The sequence below is a fragment of the Sus scrofa genome, chromosome 11 (assembly GCF_054392235.1).
Source record: "Sus scrofa isolate SSC_HxYL_T2T_F1_AM1 chromosome 11, Sscrofa_HxYL_maternal_Yorkshire_Landrace_v2.0, whole genome shotgun sequence".
Classification (NCBI taxonomy): domain Eukaryota; kingdom Metazoa; phylum Chordata; class Mammalia; order Artiodactyla; family Suidae; genus Sus; species Sus scrofa.
Window position 1 is genome coordinate 58702501 of NC_139393.1, and position 23577 is coordinate 58726077.

At 39.8% G+C, this 23577-nt stretch overlaps 1 protein-coding gene and 1 long non-coding RNA gene across 2 annotated transcripts in view; one reads left to right on the forward strand and one right to left on the reverse strand.

Moving 5' to 3' along the window:
• Nucleotides 1–5062, reverse strand: part of LOC146398652 (uncharacterized) — an 11044-nt gene extending 5982 nt beyond the window's left edge. The window contains exon 1 of the mRNA XM_084982493.1: nt 5018–5062. Within this exon, the coding sequence (XP_084838619.1) occupies nt 5018–5062 (45 nt within the window). The remainder of the gene's footprint in view (nt 1–5017) is intronic.
• LOC146398651 (uncharacterized) overlaps nt 1–23577 on the forward strand; it is a 398471-nt gene that overhangs the window by 40459 nt on the left and 334435 nt on the right. The gene's annotated exons all lie outside the window — the stretch shown is intronic.

Sequence of the window (23577 nt, forward strand, 5' to 3'; positions counted from 1 at the left end):
CTGCGACCTACACCACGGCTCACGGCAACGCTGGATCCTTAACCCAGTGAGCAAGGCCAGGGATCAAACCTGCATGGTTCCTAGTCGGATTCATTTCTGCTGCACCACGACGGAACTCCAGATTACACATTCTAAAAAATCCTCACGCTGAAAACGATGTAGGTGTTGGGTAAGCAGCAACATAGCAAAACCACTGTTAATGCATTGCTTACATCCCAAAGAAGGAGGAGAGCCTTCTAAGGAACATAAAAAAAGAGCAAAGAAAATATAGTAAGCATCAACCAACTAGCTGAAGCAAGTGTGGTAGGTAAAAGAAACTCAGGCTACCTTGGGAGTAAATGTCAAAGTCAAGGGTGTTGATAGCAGTGGAAAATAATGGGAAAAAACCAAATGTCCCTCTAAGGAGAGTGGCTGAATTTAAGAACTTCATATAATCTTGGGCCCCTTGAAGGGACTATGCCTTCAATGCAAATGTACCTGTTGCAAAATCTACTTGCTCAAAGCAAAAATTAAGCTTGTTTGTCTCTAGCTAGGCTCTCAGGAAAATTAGAGCTTGTTATCATATATCAACTCTCAAATGGGCCTGGAGTCCAAATTTCTATTACCAGTGCAATTCACAATCCCCGAGCTGGTACACTAAATCAATGTTATTTTAGATAGGGAAGGTAACCTGACATCCAGTAGAAGCAAACACAAGTCTCTTTCTAGGAAAGCATCCTAGACCCAGAATTCCACAGTTTAAAATTAAAAAATCAATTCAATTACTACCAAAAAAAAAAAAAAAAAAAAAAGAGGAAACAAGTGAGTTAGGAAAAACAATACCTTTATGCCCTCAAGGACTTCAGATACCTTGGTATTACCTGAAATATAGCTATGTGTAATGTATTACATAAATAAAATAGAAAATTGAAAAAAACTAAATAAAATACATTCGGATGTTAAAAAGAACAGGATAAAGAAGTCAAATGTGATCATTGAAATTATGACAAATTTCCACGCATAGTAATATCTCGCTAGATAATTTTATCAACTTGTATTGTGAGCAAAGGAGCAAAATTAAGACTTTCTGTGTTCCTAAGACTTCTTAATGGAAGCAATGGAAACTAGAGCACCAGAGGTGATAGTTAAGATCCATTTTTTCCCCACATGGCTAGCCAGTTGAAAAGATTATCCTTTTCCCATTGAATTACCTCCACTTGTCCAAAATTAATTGACTCTATAACTGATTTTTTATAAACCCTCTCTTCTCTTTCAGGGATCTATTTTATTTATCCCATGTCATGACTACCGTCTTTATTATTGTGCCTTTATAGTTGTCCTTGAAGTTAGTATAAATCCTTCAGCTTTGTTCTTCTTTTTGAAAATTACCCTTGCTACTTTAGAGCCTTTGCCTTTCCATTCAAAATGTGAATCGGTTAGAAATTTCTCTTTAAAAAGTCTGCCAGAATTTTTATTTGAACGACCTTAAGTGTACAGATCAATTTGGGGAACTTGACCTCTAAAGAACAGAATTTTCCAATTCATGAACATGGTTTTATCTCTTTTTGTGTGTGTGCGTGTGTGTGTTTTTAGGCCCACACCTGTGGCATATGGAGGTTCCCAGGCTAGGGGTCCAATGAGAGCTGCAGCTGCCAGCCTATACCACAGTCACAGCAATGCCAGATCCAAGCCACATCTGAGCCCTACAACCGTGGCAACGCTGAGCTGGGCCCACTGAGCAGGGCCAGGGATAGAACCCACGTCCTCATGGATGCTAGTCAGTTTTGTTACCCCTAAGCCACCACTGGAACTCCAGTTTTATCACTTTTTATTGACTTCTGTAATTTCTCCTTACAGTATATTTTTTTGGTATTTGGTGTAGAAGTCCCATACGGTTTTATTAAATTTATTTCTGAATATTTGATTTTTTTAAAAATGTGTTTGTAAATAGAATAGCTTTTAAAATTTTTATTTTCCAGTCGTTTGCTTTTAGACTAGAGAAATGCAATTGATTTAAAAAAATTGTTCTTGTATCCTGAGACCTTGCTAAACTTATGAGTTGTAGCACATGCTTTGTAGATTTCTTAGGATTTCTGCATGGAAAATTATTGTCAATGAAGAGAGCAGCTTTTCTTTTTAATTATTTTTTTTGCCTTATTACATTGAATAGAAGCTTGAATACAATCTTGAAAAGAAGTGCTAAGAGCAGACATTCTTCCTTTCCTTTTCCCCAAAATATTAGATGGGATAGAATTCAATAATTCTTTACTAATTGTGATGTTAACTATACGCTTTCTGTAAAGGTCCATTATCATGTCATATTCAGAAAGTTCCCATATATTTTTAGCTTGCTGAGAGTTTTTGTTAAGAATGGATTTTTAGGAGTTCCCGTGGTGGCTCAGTGGTTAACGAATCCGACTAAGAACCATGAGGTTGCGGGTTCAATCCCTGGCCTTGCTCAGTGGGTTAAGGATTCAGCGTTGCCGTGAGCTGTGGTGTAGGTTGCAGACGCGGCTCGGATCCTGTGTTGCTGTGGCTCTGGTGTAGGCCAGAGGCTACAGATCCGATTGGACCCCTAGCCTGGGAATCTCCATATGCCACTGAAGTGGCCCAAGAAATGGCAAAAAAAAAAAGACAAAAGAATGGATTTTTAATTTCATCAATTTTTTTTTCTGCATGTATTTCAGATTCTATGGTTTTTCTTATCTAGTCTATTGATATAATAAAATACAGTGATTGCATTTTGAATGTTGAACCAACCTTGCAATACTAAGATGAACCCTACTTGGTCATGACATAATATCCATTTTACATATTTAAGGATTTCATTTGCTGATGTTTTGTTAAGGATATTTGTATCTATGTTCCTGAAGGATATTGGTCTGTAGTTCTTCTTGTATAATGTCTTTGTCAAATTTTCATATAAGGCTTCAGGCTGGCTGAAACAGGTTATAAAGTATTTTCTTCTCTCTTTTCTGAAGGAGTTTGTATGAGATTATTTTTATTTCTTTCTTATATGTTTGATAGAGTTCACCAGTAAATCCATGAAGATTTTTCTTTTTTTTTTTCACTAATGAAAATTTTATTTTTTGAATACATTTGCGTAAGTTTCGATCAAAAACCATCAGGCATATTTGTAGCTAGACCATGCATTTTTAATCTTTTAAGGTCTCACACTAAAAGGCAAAGCAAATAATAACTTAGGTCCCACAAAAAACTTTTAAAAAAATTGTGCTTATTTATCTCCAAAGTGGAAGTCTTTGCATCTTCACTAATATAGACCAATGGATTTCAAACTGAGCACCAAGGGTTTTAGGGACATCAGTACTTTATGGGCCACTCTGGAAGAGCACTGGGGTGAGGCAAGATGTTAAACAAGTTGGTCTTGGGATCTAGCTTGTCCAAGTCAAACGGGAAGAAGACAAGTAAAAACCCATATAAATGTAAATTTTTTTTTTTTTTTTTTTTTGTCTTTTTGCCATTTTCTTGGGCCACTCTCGCGGCATATGGAGGTTCCCAGGCTAGGGGTCTAATCGGAGCTGTAGCCACCAGCCTATGCCAGAGCCACAGCATTGCTGGATCCGAGCTGCGTCTGCAACCTACACCACAGCTCACGGCAACGCCGGATCCTTAACCCACTGAGCAAGGGCAGGGATCGAACCCGCAACCTCATGGTTCCTAGTCGGATTCGTTAACCACTGCGCCATGATGGGAACTCCATAAATGTAAATTTTATCTTTGCAGTTCCCTTTAAGTTTACAATCCTTTCCCATCACTTTGGTCTGCATGTGGTTTTTCTCCAGTGCCTTCAAATTGTTTTCTTTTATATTTGTATTTTTTTCCAGAGTTTATGATTATTATCAGGGGGAAGTTTAGCCCATTATAAGCTACTTCCCTATTGAAAGCTGTATCAATTTGTTTCATAAAAATCTTATATATATATCAATTTGTTTCATAAAAATCTTATATATATATATATATATATATATATATCTTTTTTTGGCCGCCCCTCAGAGATCAGATCTGAGCCACAGTTGAGACCTAAGACGCAGCTGTGGCAATGCCAGATCCTTAACACACTGTGCCAGGCAGGGGTCAAACCTGTGTCCCAGTGCTCCCAAGATGCTGCTGATCCTGTTGCACCACAGCAAGAACTCCTCACAAAAATGCTTTTAACTTCTGAAGCTAATCTATCATTAGGAATGGTTTATTTCATGAAATAGTTAACTGGACCAGGAATATTCAAACAGGGACTATATGAAAAATTCGTCAATAAATAGTTATTTGCCTCATAGAATATATAATACATAGTGCCAGAAGAAAGGACTTTTGGGTTAGAAGAAAATGAGGTTGGATGTATTTTACCACTTTGAATTGTATCTGAAGTTGTGAGTATTTCATTCTTGTAAGCAACAACCTATAATATTTTTGGTACTTGTCAGAGAATTTAACTTTGTCATTATAGCCACTAAAACTTATTAAAAATCTTACCGAGAGAAATTGTATTTACTATTTTTTAAAGAGTGGGCAGTTCGCACATACCTTCACAGTTCTTCTGAAAATAGACAGGATAGAGTTGTGTTTATAAGTACGGGTTCTGGGGTTACATTGCTGAGGTTTGAATGTGAACGCCATTGCTTTCTTACCTATGTGATCTTGGGCAAAATACTCAAAGCTTCTGTACTTCAGTTCCCTAATCTCTAAAATGGGGATGAGAATAATACTTCTCATAGGGTTGTTATATTGGATGTGTAATGCTTGATAAGTGCTGAGAAAGTTCCTGACACATAGAAAGTATTTTAAATGTCAGCTATTGTAACCAGAGACCTCAATTCCTGAGCTCAATTATGTTCTTATTTCATAGACCTGATTTCCATTACAACATCACTTTGTAGGAAGGCTCACTAAAAGAAAGTCTTATAAACTTCTTATTATGAGCAGGTAATGACATTATCTCCATTTTATAGATGAGGAAACAGATGCTTAGAGAGTTTTGTAGTTTGTCCAAAGGTATTTCATCAGTCAGAAGCACTCATACCCAGACCTGCATGACTCCAAGCCCTGCTGTTAACTGCTTGGCCATGTTTTATTTGGCCTGATCAACCTCAAGCATGACCGAACATAGACTGGCTTGTTACTCAACAACAAGTAATCATTATACTCCTTTTTGTGGTTCACGTTTATTTCCTTATGACTGGGGGATGTGCTTTGCTCTTCTGCTCAAGGTTAACACACATATTTCATGGGGTTTTGATGAGCTAATGTCAGCACACACTCACTTTGACAGGCAGAAATGAAATCATTATTATTGTGATCACTGTCGTTATTTTTCCAATAATTCATGGTTGTGATAGAATGGTCATGGTAGGATCTGATGCATGGAAAACCCCATGAGAGGTCATTTAGTTTTTTCCCCTTGCATGCAGGTTGGATTCATCCGACGTCTCCCAGTCAGATAGGAATCTCTCCTATTTTAAACATCTGCCATGTGGGGTGACCCACTGCCTGTTTGCCCAGGAGTTAAGGGGTTTCCCCGGTAGGACTTTTACTGTTAAAACTGGTAAAGTCCTGGGCAAACTCAAACAAGTTGGTCACCGTGTTGATAAACCCTAATCTATCCCAATTAGTTTTTGCCTTCCGTCTTTGCCCTATTTCCTGGCTAGAGGCAGAGACAGCTGGTTGCCATATTTGGAAAATAACAACCCTTCACGTATCTGAAGATGGCTATCATATCATTCTTCTCACTTCTTCCCCTCGGTGAATCAACAGGTTTTTACTGAGGACCCACTTCACCTGGTGTATTGTATTCACTGCTCTGAGGAATGGAAGAAAAATCCCTGCCCTGAGGGAACTAAGAAAGGCAGTTCTTTTAGCCTTTGACCATAAGGCCTTATTTTCTGACTCTGTAATTATCTGTATTGATTTACTTTGAACATCCTGCAAATTCACCATGCCTTGTGTAACTGGTGAAGACCAGAAATGTGTGAAATACTCAACCTGTAAGTGACTGTTCCCTGCTGTATAGTGTAAGACCCTGTAGAAGCTCCGAGGACCCTACTTCAGCTTTTATATTCAACCGTCTTTTTTGTTTTGAAACTATTTTTTAAATTTATTTTTTACTTATTTTTATTTTTTTGTCTTTTTGCCTTTTCTAGGGCCGCACTGGTGGCATGTGGAGCTTCCCAGGCTAGGAGTCTAATTGGAGCTGTAGCCACCGGCTTACACCAGAGCCACAGCAACACGGGATCTGAGCTGCATCTGCGACCCACACCACAGCTCATGGCAATGCCGGATCCTTAACCCACTGAGCAAGGCCAGGGATCGAACCTGCAACCCCATGATTCTTAGTCGGATTCATTAACCACTGCGCCACGACAGGAACTCCTGTCTTGAAACTATTTTTAAGCCATCACCATACCTTAGCAGATGCTGGCTTTCCCTGAAGCTCTTATGCCATTGGCAGTGGAGCTAACGAGACTTAAAATGGAATTCTTCATCACAAGGAACAGGATTGTCCCTAAACTACTCGACTTCGTATTAATCTCAGTGGTTTGAAATATAAAAATTATACTTGATCTGGTGTTTACAAATAGCTTTCACAACAAAAAAATGAACTGCATATCTTCCCTAATTCTAACCATCAACTTTCTCCAATTTGCCATCTGACTTTTATTAAATTGCATTTGGACTACTTTCCCTAGGGGGAAAAAAATTTATCCTTGCCAATTACCCTCCTATACATAGTAGTTTAGGAATTCAAACCCATGTCAAAGTGACCTAATTCCTTGATATGAATCTTTTTACTGTTTAAACACAGAAAATATTCCCTTGAAACAGGTGTTTAGATATATCTGGGGAACTCCAACAGCTTACAAAGAAATGAGTTCACTTTGTGCTTCTATCTTAGGCCCTAGAATACTTAACCACTTAGCATTTTGTTTTTGAAATACAGTATCATTTATGGTCTAGACGCTACAGACAGCTGTTCAAATTCAATTCAAATGGGCCCTGTTTCTGCTGTATTTATTTAGCATGTCTAGCGAGATCTCTGAGTAATCTTGGCCTGCGTCCTTAAACAGGGATTAGAAAATACCAATTGTTGATTTTTTTTCTTTTCTTTTAAGGTATATACCGATGAGAAATTTTCTATCAAAGTTTCTATCGAAGAAATTTTCTATTAGCTTTAAGCAAGTAATTCTCAATTTTTAAAAAAAATTTGTTCTTCTTTATGTCTCAGGGATTAAGCCAGTCAGCGTGGCCAAAAATTTAGGGGAAATTAATCATGAATGAATGAAGTGGAAGTTTCCATTGACATATGATCTCTGTTAAAAACAAAGGCTGGGATTTCTCTTCTCCCTGTTGACAACATTGTATGTTGCCACCTTGGAAATTATAGCTGTTTTCATGTTTCAGAACAAGGGGACATTTGAACTATAAACATACTTTTTGAAAAGGTGTTTTTTCTGTTCTGCTCATTGATACATGCTTGTGTAAATTTCTTTAGGCTTGGCAATATCACTAACGTCTAGAAGTTTTCTCTTAACTATGGGTCACTGGTTAATTCATCAGAAGAATAGTAAAAATTTGGATATGTTGCTTTAGCATACAACCATGAAAGTGTCTTAATGGTGTTATGTTTAAGAACTGATTTTAGATTAAGTTACACGTGCTTCTAAAGCACTGGGAACTGTAAAATTATACATGTATTATAATAAGGCTATTTCATGTATTTGGGTCAAGGCTTTTAACTGCCACCCTTCTGTTAGTGTAAGAGAGAGACACAAGAGAGTCAGTTCATTGCTTTGCAATGCTAGTACATGTTTTGTTTTTGTTTTGAAATAACTGTTTTTTAATAGTTTCCAAATGAGACAGATTGGGGGGTGGGGGATGCCCTAGGGGTTTGGGATGGAAATGCTATAAAATTGGGTTGTGATGATCGTTGTACAACTATAAATGTAATAAATTCATTGAGTAATTTAAAAAAATAACTGTTTTTACTTGGAATTAGGCAAGCATAGCCATTTCATGTCTCCTGTGCATTAAGGGGCAAATTCCCTACCTCTAATGTCATTAGATTCTCCCTTGTGGTTTTTGCTCCGAACTGGAGAAAAGTAAGTAATTAATTCTGACTACCATGATTTGTTCCACACACTTGCACTACTGCTCCCATTTGTTGTTTTGAAATGTTATAATTTACATAGAGTAAAACTCACCCTTTTCATTGTAAAGTCCTGTGAGTTTTGGCAAATGTATATAAGTTGTGTAACCATCACCACAATTAAGATACAGAACAGCTCCATTATCTGCCTAGTTATTTTTAAAGTGCCAATTGAAAGAAGTTCAGTGCTTCATATATTCAGGTCAGATATATTTGGGCTGACTGCGTCAGGTACATAAACAAGGATAAAGAGTCCCAAGGATTAACCCACCCATTTTCTTATTATACCAGTCATGTGGTTATACTGATGGTGGTGATGGTTATAAATCACTAGTTATGTGTCATACACTGTGTTAAGCATGTTATATGCATATTGCCTTCAACCTTATCAATAATCTAAGAGCTATCACATACATTTTATCGACGAAAAATCTCAGATACAGGGATATTAAATAACATTCCCTCCATAATATGGCCAGAAGGGGAAGGGGAATTGTACCCATAATGGACTGTTAAGTGTGTGCCCTAAGCCAGGATGTTTTCTATCTGGCTTTCCAGATAGTGTCAATTATATTTAAAGGACCTGATATTGCCTTGCTGTTTCTGACCCAGTCCTAATGAACACTTGATAAAACACTGAATTATATTGAAATTAATACTCACTAGATTAACTCATTGATTCAACATCCATGAATGAACATTACTGACTGCTTACCATATGCTTGGCGCTGAGTGTATAGCAGTGATTTAAAGACACAAAAATCTCTGCCCACTCGGAAATTTATTCTAGACAATCAACAAGATAAATGAGTACAATCTAAGGCAAGTCTGTGGGATATGTCATGCCAAGGAGAAAGGAAAGCAGAGAAAGGGGAGGAGGAAGAGTGCAGGGATGTGTCCATTTTTATCATGATGTTACTGAAAAGCTGGCGCTGGATTAAATACTTGCAGGAGAAGGGGGAAATCATCCCTTTGGACATCTGCGCGAAGAATGTTCCTGCAGGTAGAGGAAATGACAAGTGTCAAGGCCCTGAGTCATGTGCATTCCTGACTTGCCCAAAGAATAAGCCCCATACCCTAGAATGCAGAGTAGTAAGAGAGAAACTAGGAATTTTATCCAATCACTCTAGCTATTCTTTTGAAAATTGATTAAAAAGGGGCAGCATGGAGTTCCCATCATGGCTCAGTGGTAATGAACCTGACTAGTATCCCTGAGGATGTGGGTTCGATCCATGGTCTGGCTCAGTGGGTTAAGGGTCTGGTACTGCTGGGAACTTTGGTGTAGGTTGTGGATGTGACTAAGATCTGGTGTTGCTGTGGTTGTGGCACAGGCTGGCAGTTGCAGCTCCAATTGGACCCCAAGCCTGGGAACGTCCATATGCCACAGGTGTGCCCCGCCCCCAAAACCCCCCCAAAACCAACCGACCAACCAAACCAAAAAAATGGGGGTTGAGGGCAGCATGAAAGCAGGAAGACCAGTTGGAAGACTTTTGCGATAACTGGGTTGAGAGATGATGGTAGCTCAGCCCAGGTGTTGGCAGAAGAAGTGGTCAGAAGCATGAGGCTTCTGGATATATTTTGAATGTTGAATGCTCCTCATCTTTGGAGGGAATGGGTGTGTGTTGTGAGATAAGTTGAGAAATTAGTGCTGAATGCAAGGTTTTTGGTCTGTGCCACAAATTCAACAGATTGTGTGAGTTTGAAATCTAGGAGAAACATGCACACTTATAGGCTTTATGAGCACCTAAATGGAATGGAAACTTTGAAGTTACATTTTGTTGGCAGGGTTTGAAAAATGTTTAAAATTTGAAACAATCTTCAAAAGTTGCACATATATTATTAATCTATAATAAATAGCATCACTTAACATCACATCTCTGGGTGTTAATTTTTAGACAAACACATAAAAAAAAGAACTTTTCCTTTTTCCATTTAGGCAATTTAAATTGTGAGCTCAACACGCATGTGTGAAGAAGTAAAAACATTTTGGTGCTTTTGACAAATTTTCCCTCTAGATTCTCTAACATACAAACATATTTTTCTGGGTCAAGGCTGACTACTTATTCAGTGATTTAATTTCTCAAATATGTGGAGTTTTTCAGGGGCTCAGATATAAAAAAAAATGTTTATCCTTTGACCATAGTCAAAATAATAGGCAAACAATTCAGAGCATTCCATCCCAACAGATCAGAGCAAATCCTATTCAAACGATAAGCACTTGGGTTGTTCCCATTGTGGCTCAGGGAAATGAGTCTGATTAGTATCCATGAGGACACAGGTTCGATCCCTGGCCTCGCTCAGAGGGTTAAGGTTCTGGCATTGTCATGATCGGTGGTGTAGGTCACAGACGTAGCTCGGATCCTGAGTTGCTGTGGCTGTGGTGTAGGCTGGCAGCTGTAGCTCTGATTCAACCCCTAGTCTGGGAACCTCCATATGCTATAGGTGGGGCCCTAAAAAAGATTAAAAAATTATAAACACTCGGAACTAATAATATATGCAAACTAGACCTTCTGGTTTCCATGTGAATTAAGTTGAATAACGTAAGTTGGGTAATCACTCATTTAATTTCTGGAGTAATGAGGACTTTTACGTGCGGACTTTATCTCAGTGTGTTAGTGTCCTTGTCACACTGTAGGATTATTTCCATACCATGCTCATGACCTTACTTCTTACCTCTAGTGATGCTTCTATCAAGTTGCCTTCAAGTCTGCCAAAATCTTCCTGAAACATTCCTCATTAGGTGCCATCGTCCTCCTTGGAGAACCAGGATTCCTGTTCAAATTCCTTAGCTTGCTGTCTCTGCTCATACATTAGTTTGATTCATCTATTTGCTCTATCCTACCCATTTTTTCTGCTTTCCAATACTTACCTCTTAGTCAAGATGACCGCACTCACTATAGCCTGCCTCATACACACACACCATGGTGCTCTTTCTTTTCTCAATTTTCTTTTACATTGTCCATGAACTCTCCTAAGCTAACATGTACTAGTTGAGATAGTCTACAGATATTTTTTAAACACTCACCAGATGCAATGATCTATGTGAGCCTCGACATTACCTATGTCTCTTTGCCGGTGTTGTTGCCAGAACCTCTCATAGCCTCTCCTCTAAGTCTCTCAGTAATACCACCTCCCTTTCGAGGGGAGTGAATAAATCTTTCCGTCCTTTTTTTGGGGGGGGCTGCACCTGCATCATATGGAGTTTCCCAGGCTAGGGAGCTGTAGCTGCCGGCCTGCGCTACAGCAAACCCAGAACCCAGCCGCGTCTGTGACCTACACCGCAGCTCATGGCAACTCCTGATTCTTAACCCACTGAGCGAGGCCAGAGCTTGAACTTGTGTCCTCATGGATGCCAGTCAGATTCGTTTCTGCTGAGCTATGATGGGAACTCCAAGGGAGTCAATAATTCTGTGGTCTAGAAAACTGCACCTGTTGCAGCTCTTACATTTATTATGATTTTTTGCAGCCACCTAGACTTATGAATGAAAAGCCAGGTCTTTGTTACCTGGGTCTAATAATAATAACAATAATAATTTAGTGGCTCATATTTATTGAACACCGATTATATGACAATCTCTATTCTATGCACTTTACCTGTATTAACTCATGGTGCTCAGGACATAGCAAATGTAGCTAATTGGGGCAAGCTACTTGCTTAACTCAGTCTATAGCTGGATGCCATGGGGACTGAATGGTTTATAAGCAATGTTGCTACAGTGACCTTTGCTCTCTGCTGTGTGTCATCCAGACATTTCACCGGCATGCCTTCAATGCCTTCTTCACCTACAGCAGATAAACTTTGAATAGGGCAAGCAATAGAAATAAGCCTAGGGGTATGCTGTACAGCAGAAATTGACACAACACTGTGGATCAACTATAGTCTAATAAAAGTAAAATAAAATTTAAAAAAGAAAAAGAAATAAGCCTACTGGTAAACCTCCAGAGACTTCTCTTCAGTTGCTACAAGCCCATCAGTTAATCCTTTGTGGAGTTAATCTTTTGGCCACTGGAGATTTTTAAGTGTGCTGCATTAGCCTGTATTAGTCTTCAGAGAAATACATCCAGACGTCTATATTAGGAGACTTATTATAGGAATTGGCTGATGTGATTGTGAAGGCTGAGGAGTCCCCCAGTTAACCATCTGCAAGCTGTAGAACCAGGAAAGCCCGTGGTGTAATTGAGTCCAACTCTGGAGGCTAAGAAGGTGGATGTCCTTGCACAGGTAGAGAACAAGTTCTCCCACCCTTGGCCTTTTTGTGTATTTCAGGCTCTCCATGGATTGGATCGTGCACACCTGCACTGGTGAAGGTGATTTCTTTACTCAGTCTACTGATTCCAATGCTAATCTTTTCCACAAACAGTCTCACAGACACACCCAGAAATGTTTTACTAGCTATCTGGGCATCCCTTAGCTCCACCAAATTGACATCCAAATGAACCACAACAAGTCCCTCCCTTGTCAACCTGGCACCCATACCCACCTTCTTAATCTCCAAAGAAGGACGATCAGGAGGTCATAATTCCACCTAACATGATGCAGCTCAGCCGTGTTTAACCAAACAACACCCTAATTCCTTCCCAAGAAGAAGAAGTCATGTCCTTAAGTGATGTCTGCTCCTTTCTTGAACTTTGGCTGAGTCCATTTTCCTGCAATTTCCTCAGCCCTCCTTTCCTAATTTTTGTATCCTTTGCTAACTCTCTTTCTGTGCATCCCCCCCGTTCATGTTGATCTTAATGGCAATTCTATGAGCACAATGGCAAATTCTTGTCACACGGAACTACTTTTCCCAGAACATCTTCTGGACAGAGATTTAGGATCAGGCAGGATTAAGGATCACTAGGAGACATATCAGGAATATAAGGAAATGCTACTGCATGTCAAACCAATCAGGTTCTTAGTTGCAAACAAGGAAATATTTATTAAAGATATTGGGTAGCTTAGTTTTTATTGGAAGGGCTACAGATCTATTCCTGAGAAGGTGGCTGCTCTCGCCCCCTCTGATCATCAGAAGTGACAGCTTGTATTGCAGCTATTTCTGCATCTGGAATTAGAGCTTATAGTTTTTGCTACTGTAGGGATTGCCAGGAAGGGAGAATGTGAACTCCCCAGACCTTTGTTCTCTTGTGTTCCAGGTCCAGAATCTAAGTCTGGTGCTCTGATTGGCAGAGTCAAGGTCACGTGCCTCACCCTGGGTGCAAGGGAGAAGGCGGCTGGGGAAATCAGTATTCAATACATTCAGCTCCTTGTGGACTTGGATCTCAGCCAAGACTTGCAAAGTGGGGCATTCTCCAAACATATAAAGGACTTGAGAGTCATCTGTTTTACATGACAGATGTCCACTACAGACAGAGATGTAGAACAATACAGAAATTCCAGCTACGCGTTTCGTTTGTCTGGGGTCATCTATGTAAGGGAAAGCAGCCAACTCACAAGCCTTAATATCCACCGACAAAATCATTGACATAGATTACCGTCCCTGATGTTCAAAGGTAGAATGTGAGATTTGGAAAGTTTAAGTCATCTGTCTGAAGTCACATACTCACAAGATAGATAACAGCGTGTGAACTCAAGTCTGTTTAAAATATCTGTGATCTCTTCATTGTACCATTCTGAGGTTTTTTTGTTTGTTTGTTTCATATATAGGCAAATATTTATTACATAGATATTGGTGTTAATAACATAGAGTTTTGAACATCTGAAATGGGCTAGTAATTTCATTAAAATCATCTCACTTGATTCTGGCAACAACCTTTACAGATATCATTAGGCTTATTTTATGGGATTTTCAGAAAATTGGGATTCAGTGGTAAATAACTCACTGATGGGCACGTGGTAAGTGAAAGATGTATAATATAATTTATGCTTCTGTGGGTTTTTTAATTTTTATTTTTTGTCTTTTTTTTTTTTTTTTTTTTTTTTTAGGGCCGCACCTGCGGAAAATGGAAGTTCTTAGGCTAGGTGTCGAATCAGATCTGTGGCTGCTGACCTATACCAAGACTCATGGCAACACTGGATCCTTAACCCACTGAGCAAGGCCAGGAATCAAACCCATGTTCTCAGGGACACTAGTCAGGTTTGTTAACTGCTGAGCCATGACAGGAACTCCTGGCTTATGTGTTTTTAAAAATTAAAGTAAGAAAATGTTTTTCTCTGATAAATTATAATCACATCTTGAAGTGTTATTTCATCTTAAAAGGAATTTGTGCCATAATTTCTTAATTTTTTTCTCTCATTAATATCTATATATGTATATTTTCAGACTTAAACATCTTGACATTAGGTTGTATATGAAATTTGAAAAATATTTGAGAATAAGAGTAATCTCTAATCTTTCCTAGAAGTGTAAGTTTATTATTATTACTTAATTGCAGAAGCAATGAATGCATGGAATAAAAAGATAGAACTATGTAAAATAGAGAGTGAGAATTCCAGCTCTCTCTAGAGGTAAACACTTAAAATCATTCTGGTTTCAGTACTTCTGGAGAGTAGTTGATATCTTTAATAATGTGTTTATATAGGCCTCTTTTCTTCGTTTGTCAGCTTTAGACAGAATTAAATTAATTCACTTCATGAAGTAGGAAGAATTTAGATAATTATAGTTTCCCTTACCGTTTCCTCTTCATCATGTTTTTGTTATATTTGATATAATATTAATTTAATTTATTATATTAAATTTCCTTTATAATTTAACATAATCTCTTAGGCTTTTCCTTCTCAACCTTTCAACTTCAGACAATTTTCTTGTTCTCTCTCTTATATCTCATCCTACCTTTTCTGATCTATACATCTCCCAGCTATATATTTTTCATATTGCCAAAGGTTATAAATGTTGCGTTTTGCTCTGAATTATTTAGTCTGCTGTGCTTTGACTCTAGGTGTATTTTTTTTTTTTTTTTTGTCTTTTGTCTTTTGTCTTTTGTTGTTGTTGTTGTTGCTATTTCTTGGGCCGCTCCCGCGGCACATGGAGGTTCCCAGGCTAGGGGTCGAATTGGAGCCATAGCCACCGGCCTACGCCAGAGCCACAGCAACGCAGGATCCGAGCCGCGTCTGCAACCTACACCACAGCTCACGGCAACGCCGGATCCTTAACCCACTGAGCAAGGGCAGGGACCGAACCCGCAACCTCATGGTTCCTAGTCGGATTCGTTAACCACTGCGCCACGACGGGAACTCCTCTAGGTGTATTTTTTAAATGGAGACACAATAAACATTTACTATTGTTGTTCATAGCCTGACTATAAGGAAATTATTTGTCACGAAACTGTGCCACTTGAGGGACAATTAGGGTTGATGTCACATGGATTCTCCTCTACTGTATTAGATGCTCAACATCATTCTCAATTAAGTTTACCTGAACTATAGGCCATAAATTTCTTGTTTCAGCTGTTTTATTTTTCCTCCTCTACAACTTCTAATTGTTTTTTAAGAAGAAACTTGTTTTTACCTTATTTCTAAGATAACGCACCTTCTTCATATTGTTTATTTATTTATTTTCTTTTTAGGGCCGCTCTTGCGGCAAATGGAGGACCCCCAGGCCGGGGTTGAATCGGAGCTACAGCTGCCAGTCTACACCACAGCCACAGCAGTGCAGGATCTGAGGTGTGCCTGGGACCTACACCACAGCTCACGGCAATGCCAGATCCTTAACCCACTGAGCGAGCCCAGGGATCGAACTCGCAACCTCATGGTTACTCATCAGACTTGTTTCTGCTGCGCCACAATGGGAACAGCCATATTCGTTATTTACATGAACTGATTTTCCTTCTTGGATTTAGCTAACTTGCTATTGAGGTAAAATGATGATAGCTTTCCCGTCCCAACTGTTGCAATGAGAGGGACTTTATTCCTGGGGGATGACCTTCACAGTAGCACCCCCGGAAGATGTATGGGTGATGTATTTCTTTACTAAGCCCATCTCTGCTTTTGTCCCATGATGAACACTGCTGCTCCCAGATTCCTGTCTTTGTAGAGGAGAGATGGTAGGAGATCTGGTCCCGTTGTTAACATGCTGCCCCTTTATCATTCTATTGGCTACTGTATTTGCCCCCCCCCACCCCACCACCACTCCTGCTTTCTAATCTGTCGGCAGCTACACTCCCACAGTTGCAGGATCTTTTCCTGGACTTGAGGGCTCTGGACTTAACTTCTTCCTCTCTGGCTAATTGGAAATAAGCTTCCCATATGTTCTCTCTTCCAGTACTCTGTGCTGATGAACTTCCCTCCTGCTCCCAGCACTGTTAAGAATATATCCCATTTTATTGACATTTCACTGCGATTTTGAGAAAATAGTCAACTTATGTATTTGGTTTGTTATTTGTTATCCTGAACCAAAACCACTCTATTCATTTTTTTTTTAAATTGCCATTATGGCACAGTGCTTGAGATTTCAATAAAGGGTTCCATTATAGTGACTATGTTTTGAATGTAGATTCAGGAATGGGTGTAATTTGGAAAGGGTTTCATTTCTAACTTAGTCAAAATATAAACCATTATAGTTATTTACAGGGATAATTATAGTTACCTGAATGTTTGCTCAACTAGATATCTTGTTCTTCAAAGATTCCACCATTGAAATTTTATTATTTTATTACGACTTACTTTGCCTTAGAATTTGGAGGGTATTATTCTTCTGTCCTTGTCTTCTGGATTTTAATGGTCATATCAGTATAACCATTAGTCATTCTCTCACCAGGTGCTTTTAAGTTGCTTTACCTCTGGTCTTTAGCAGTTTTGATGTGGTATGCCTGGGGTGGATTTATTTAGGTGTCTCCTACTTGGGATTAAACATGGTTTTAGAATTTGATTCATATCTTTTGTAAATCCTGGGAAATTCTATTTATATCTCTTTGTGTAGTATTGCCTTGCTGACGTCATCTCTCTTCTCTTGTTTTGAAAATGCCATTGGACATATGTTAGATTTTCTCACTGTATCTCTTTTTCTTTTTTCTCATATTTTCCATCTACTTTACTTCTGTGCTTAATAAAAGTAGAATTTCTTCAGCTGTATCTTTCATTTCAATGAATGTCTCTTCAGCTGTATCATATCAACACTTAGCCCATTCATTTGGTTTCATATATATATATATATCTTTTTCTTTTTGGGCCTCACCTGAGGCATATGGAAGTTCCCAGGCTAGGGGTCAGTTTGGAGCTGCAGCAGCCAGCCTACTCCACAGCCACAGCAATGCCAGATCCGAGCTGCATCTGTGACCTACACCACAGTTCATGGCAATACCAGATCCTTAACCCACTGAGCAGGGCCAGGGATTGAACCCATGGCCTCATGGATATTAGTCGGGTTTGTTACTACTGAGCCACATGGGAACTCCTGCTTTTACACTTAATAGGTTTTTTATAAAGAAATTTCTCAATGTTCCATCTGGTAATTTTTCAAGTTTGCCTTTTCTTCTTAATATGTTTTTTAATGGCTTTGAATTTTTCTATTATATCTTTAATCAACTTTGATATACTCATTTCATATTTTATATCAGAGAGTAGAAGTTCTAATAAACTGCTGGGCTTTCTGTCTTTTGTTCACATGGATTTTTTTTTTCCATGCATTTGTTAATTCTGGATTGTGAACTCATCATAAGCAGGGCTTTATCTGTGAGAATCCTGTTTGAAGGCTTGTTCTGGAGGAATTGTGAGTTTGCTTTTGCCAGGTATCCCAAGCATATTAAGGACTTTAATTTTTAATGTTACTTTTTCATTCTAGGATTCCAAGACCACATGAATATTATAATTTCAAATCCCAGACCCATGAGAGCTGCTGTCCCATGATGAGGAATCCTCAGAGGAGGTTGTTATTTCCTGCCCCAAGTCTAGACTGAGAGAGACATGGTTTCTTGTTGTTTTCTTAATTTATTGGATGGATTATTATTTTCTAATTGCTACTGGAATTACAGTCCTTTGAGTGTCCTGACGCCATGTAAGTTTCTTAAAATTTCTAGCTCCTAGTGGGCTCAGGCCATATTTTCTGTCCACAAAGTGAGCATTAGACTTCAAACTCTTTAGAACTGAGATGAACACATAGAACTACATTGGAGCAGTTGAAATCTCAGTTTAAAAAGTTACCATTTTGTTGTTTAGTTCTTTCTCTAGTCATTTCTGGTACATAAAACACCAACACCTTAAATTTCCTTAAAAACTCACCTTTTGTTTTAAATGATGCAGGTGATTTTTAGCCAGAATTGCCAGATATTTTGCAGTAGGAGATTTAGTTCTTTCTACCTTTTTGCTGATTGTCTTTTCTGTCTTTTTCGAGGAAAAGGAAGGGTACAATTTACTTTTAAAAAATTACTTTAAAAAATTATGTAAGAACCATTATTTTAAAAGAATAGTTTTCCTACTTAAATTTTTAAAATCTTGTCATTTTAGTATATCCTCTTCTCTTTGAATGAAAATTATATTTCCTGAAGAAGAATGAAACAGCATAATATCAACTTCAAATTCATGGCAATTTCAGCAGTTTTCATAGTATTGAATTCTTGGCAAAATGTCAGCAGTTATTTCAATTGTAAATCATTTTAATAAATACCTTCCCATGTGGAAGAAGACAACCTCATTTTTTTTAAAAGCAAGGCATATCTTTGAATAATTACAGTATGTTTTTAACAGTTTTATGGAACTATAACTGACACACAAGAAGTGGCACAAAACTAAAGTCTACATAATTTAGTAAATCTGACATATACATGTGCCTTTGAAACCATCATCACAATCCAAAAGTGAGCATATTCATCACCTCTCAGAGTTTCCTTGTGCTCCTTTTAATTCCTCCCTTCTGCCCCTACACCTCGATGTCAACTCTGTCCAGACAACCACTGATCTGCTTACTGCAGTATAGAATAGTTTGACTTTTATAAAATTTTATGTAAATGGGTGTGGTATATACTCTTTTATGTCTGTCTTCTTTCCTCAGAGTAATTATTTTGAGATCCATCCATGTTGTTATAGGTGTATCAATAGTTACTCTTTTTATTGATGCATAGTATTCTATTGTGAGGTACTGAAACACCTCCCACGCTTTGTCCATTCACTTGTTGATGAACATTTGAGGTATTTCCCTTTGGGGCTGTTACAGATAAAGCTGCCATGAACATTTGTGTATAAGTATTTGTAAGACCATAGAGAGATAGCAAACATACCCGCTGGTTCTAAGATGAAAGAGAAAGAGAGAAGTCAAGAATGGCTTCAAGGTTTTTGGTCTTAGCACAGAAATATAATGTACCGGCCATGAGCTGGGAAGCAGAAAGCAGACAGGTATTGTTGTGCGTGTGTTGAGTGGAATTCCACAGTTTGGTGTTTGGCCTTTTGAATTTGAGGCCTTATAAGAGGAAGGCAGGAGGGCCAGGGCCAGAGAGAGGGAGGGGGAGGGAGGGAGGAAGAAAGAGAGGGAGAGGAAAACTTGAAGATACTAAGCTGCTATGATTTGAAGATGAAGGAAGGGACCACAAGCCAAGGAATGTAAGCATCGTCTAGAAGATAGGAAAGGCAAGGGAAGAGATTTCCCCCTAGAGCCTCTAGCAGGAACCTAGCCAGTTGACACCTTGCTTTTAGCCCAATGAGCCTTCTAACCTCAACAACTTTAAGGTAATACATTTGTGTTGACTTAAGCCAATAAGTTTGTGGTCATTTGTTACAGCAGCCATAGAAAACTACTATGAAGCCTTAAGACTGGATGACATACCTAGAGAATGAGTGATAGATGATAAATATCTTTGGAATATTCCTGTCCTTTATCTACGTTCCTTTTGCCTTTGCTGGTACGAAGCCACATGGGTTCGATTCATTCCTCACTGCCAGTCATTCCCTGCCCTGTTAGGATGAGGACAGAGCTAGCTTTGCGTGCCATGGCCTTTTGGCCTTATGCCTGAAGGCTTGTCTGTACTTGATCTCCGGGGTTTGGAATTGCTCTGCGTCTTGGTCACCAAGTCCACCATTTGATCCCCAACTGCCTGGGTATTTTTATAGCTTCTGGCAACTTTGCTTTTGTTCTTTGTCACTGCAGTCCCTCAACTTTTTTTTTTTTTTTTTGTGGCCACACCTCCGCATGTGGAATCGAACCTGCACCGCAGTTGGGACCTGCACCACAGCTCTGTGGGCAAAGGTGGATCCTTAAACTGCTGTGCCCCAAGGGAACTTCCTCAACTTCTGGAGGGTTAGTTGCTGACGTGTTTCGGAGCTTGGCTATGCTCCTCTTTGCTTCACCTGCCTGGTTTGAGATTCGTTCTTCTACCCAACATCAGATATTAACTTTCGGGAAGCCACTGTTTCATTTGGTCAGCACAACACATGCACAGGTGGTTATAAAATGCAGGCAATAAGATTTAGAGAGTCAGACAGTGTGTTCGGGGTTCCCGCTGGCAGCGCTGGCTTGGAAAGCAGATGGGTTTGCTGGAAAAGGCCACCTTCTCTGCTTCCTGGACTCTCTTGACTGCACCACCTCGTGAATGTTGACTTGCCTCTGACCACCCATCTCCCTTGGCTAAATGGAAGATGATTTAATGCCTCCTTTGCCCGTCCTAACCCAGACCCCTTGCTGCTCCTATTTTGGCAGACATACATGCTTCAGCGACTACCCACCTCTACCTACATTTGTAAATGTTTTATCAACAGGTAGACATCTTAGCAAAATACATTCAGAACACCAGAATTGGTATCAATTCTCTTTTCGACAGTTCATTCAGTAGTAAAATTCAGCTCCTTCTTTTGCCAGTGGAATTGCTGGTGGGGTGGGAGTGGGGGCCTCATGGTAGCAGAATAACTAAAACCCTTCAATCCCTTGCTGGGAACTTGTACAACCTCTCTTAAAAACAAATCCAAAGAAAAATCTATACCACTAAGAATGTTAGAGCTTCAAAATATTGCCAAGCTACCTAGGACAATTATTTCTGTAAATGATTCCATTCATCATAACTTGTTTTACCCTGGATCAAAGGCCTGCTAAAAATAAAAACCCAAGGGGGGAGGTCTTAAGCCAGGGAATCAGCAATACAGTCACCCTCACATCCCCCGGGGGTGGGGTGGGGGTGGTTTGAGTTGCAAAAGACCAAATGTGAAACTTCTATAATAAAAGGTAGCAGCAGAATTGTTATTTTTACTCCACGTTTACATAACTTGAGAATTCTCAGTCTCCAATCTAGGCTGCTAAGCGTGGCTGGGCTTCAAGGAGAGCCTGCCCATGTCAGCATTCTGATGGGGTTGAATCATGTCCCTGGAGGTCCTTTCTCCTTTTCTCAAAGAGCCACTGCTGACCTACTAAGAGGCTGGGGACACAGGCAGGCTCCACAGAAAGCAGGGAACTACTCAGAGCTCTTGGGGGACAGGATCTGTGGAGGTGTACACAGCCCCTCCAGCCCCTGTGCTGGGGTCTAGGCAGCCTCCCAACACCAGCCCCAGCACGTTGGTGCAGCAGTTTGAAAAGTGATCTTGGGGCCCTTTGCTGGGTCAGCAATGCCTCCACGTGGCTGGTGTTGGGGGGCCGCCTAGACCCCAGCACAGGGGCTGGAGGGGCTGTGTACACCTCCTCACACCACCTCTGCCACGAGGACACACAAAGATGAATGGCCAGCCCCAAGGGCAGGGCCGCTCCTCTCTGCGAGCTGCACACAGAGCGCTTTGTGCCCCCACGATTGCAATACTTCCCCTCCGCCCGGGGCCAGCTGGCTTCTCCGGGGCTGCGGAAAGTAACGCTTGTTTCGGAATTGGTTGGAGTTCAATCTCAATTATGTCTGGAAACAACACACGTTCCTTTCCCCCCCTTCTGTATGACTGCAGTGTTAATTTCCAAGTAAATTTGTGCAAGTCGCTTTCAAGTTGAACGAGCCACACAACGTTGACATTTATTGGGCACTGCCTTTGCAGCCTTCCTGGCAGCGCGGCCACGAGGTGTTGCCCCTGCGCCGGGGGCTGGGAGGCTCACTCTTTCCAGCCTTCACGTACCACCCTAGAGCGAGGCTGCAAGAGATTATTTGGACAGGATCACGTTCAAATCTGCCTCTCCTCCACCCACACAAAGCCTAATTTCAACTTTTCCCCCAGTGGTAGAAAGCTGGAGCCCTAGACCAAGTCCAGGAGAGAGAGAGAGCGAAGAGAGATGATATAATTTAATTTGTTTGCCATTAAAAAGTCACTTTTATTATGTGCACGGCTGGCTGCCTCCTTAGACTTTCATTAGGTAGCGTATTCACCAGCAGTAAAAGAAAAGTAATCTGGCTCTGGCATTTTAAGTTCTACCTTTACGGCTTTTTTTTTTTTTTTTTTTTTTTAAAGTCAGTATTTCAGCTAATCATGTTTCTGAGGTCCTTCATGTGCTTCCCATACTTTATTTAGACCTTGATCTGATGAAGAAATGAATATTATGCTTAAAAAAAAAAAAAAAGATTTTACCGCACACAACAGTTTTCGTGGGGAGGTGCACCTGTTTTCAGTATCTGCACATACTCAGCCGGGGTGTGTTGCTGAGTCTGCCTCTGCAGCTGTTGTTTTGCCATAAAAAAAATACTACTGTTTTCATGTAGGTTTAAGCCCTGTGAACTCTGTAACTTGGACTTAAGGGGAGGCATGATACTCTGTCTGGACTGCTGATAATAGCTCAGATAAAGATCTCACACTGCCCCTCACACAGCAGCATTTATACTAATGGGAGGAAGTCTCGCAAACAATATTCAGTCCTGCAGACAGCAGATGTGGACCATGCAAAATTAATGATTAACTGCGTGCCAGTGTGTTTGTCAGGGAACAGTACTGCTCTTTAAGGGGCTTACATAGTCTACGAAAGAAATTAGCTCATGAGAGGGACTCGTAAGGATAAAAGAAAAAACTTTTAAGTAGAGGCTTGACATATCCTGCTTTTCTCACAGGGCAAAAAGTTAAACATAATGGTCCCCTTTTTATAGTGCGAAGTTCTGACTCTGAAGTTGGGGCAGCTCATCCACTTGTTAAAACAAGACATGAACATTCTTGTTATTCCTTCCAGGGGGAAAGGGATGGTGTGCACTCAAACTGAACTCTAAATGTACCAGAAAAAAGGGAGAAATTATCCAACAATTACCCGAGACATGGGAGACCGTGAAACCAAAAATAATTAGGAAAGTGACAGCAGAGTAGTAAGACTAGGGGTTCACAATTCATTATCCCTTTGGTCTAAACAGTCTTTAAAATACCCAGAGGGCTTTTCTTGTGGCACAGTGGGTTAAGGATCTGGGGTTGTGGCACTGGTTCGATACTGGGCTTGGGAAGTTTCCTGTGCCCCAAGTGGCCAAAAAAAAAAAAAAAAAAGAAAAAGAGAAAGAAAAAAAAAGACCCCCCCCAAATACCTGACTTGTAAAATGCCCAGGAAGTGTCATCAAAGTTCATAGGTAAAAGTAAACTAAGTATTAGTTACGTATTAGCAGTCTTATAATTTATCGGAGGCGTTTTACAAGGAATATAATCT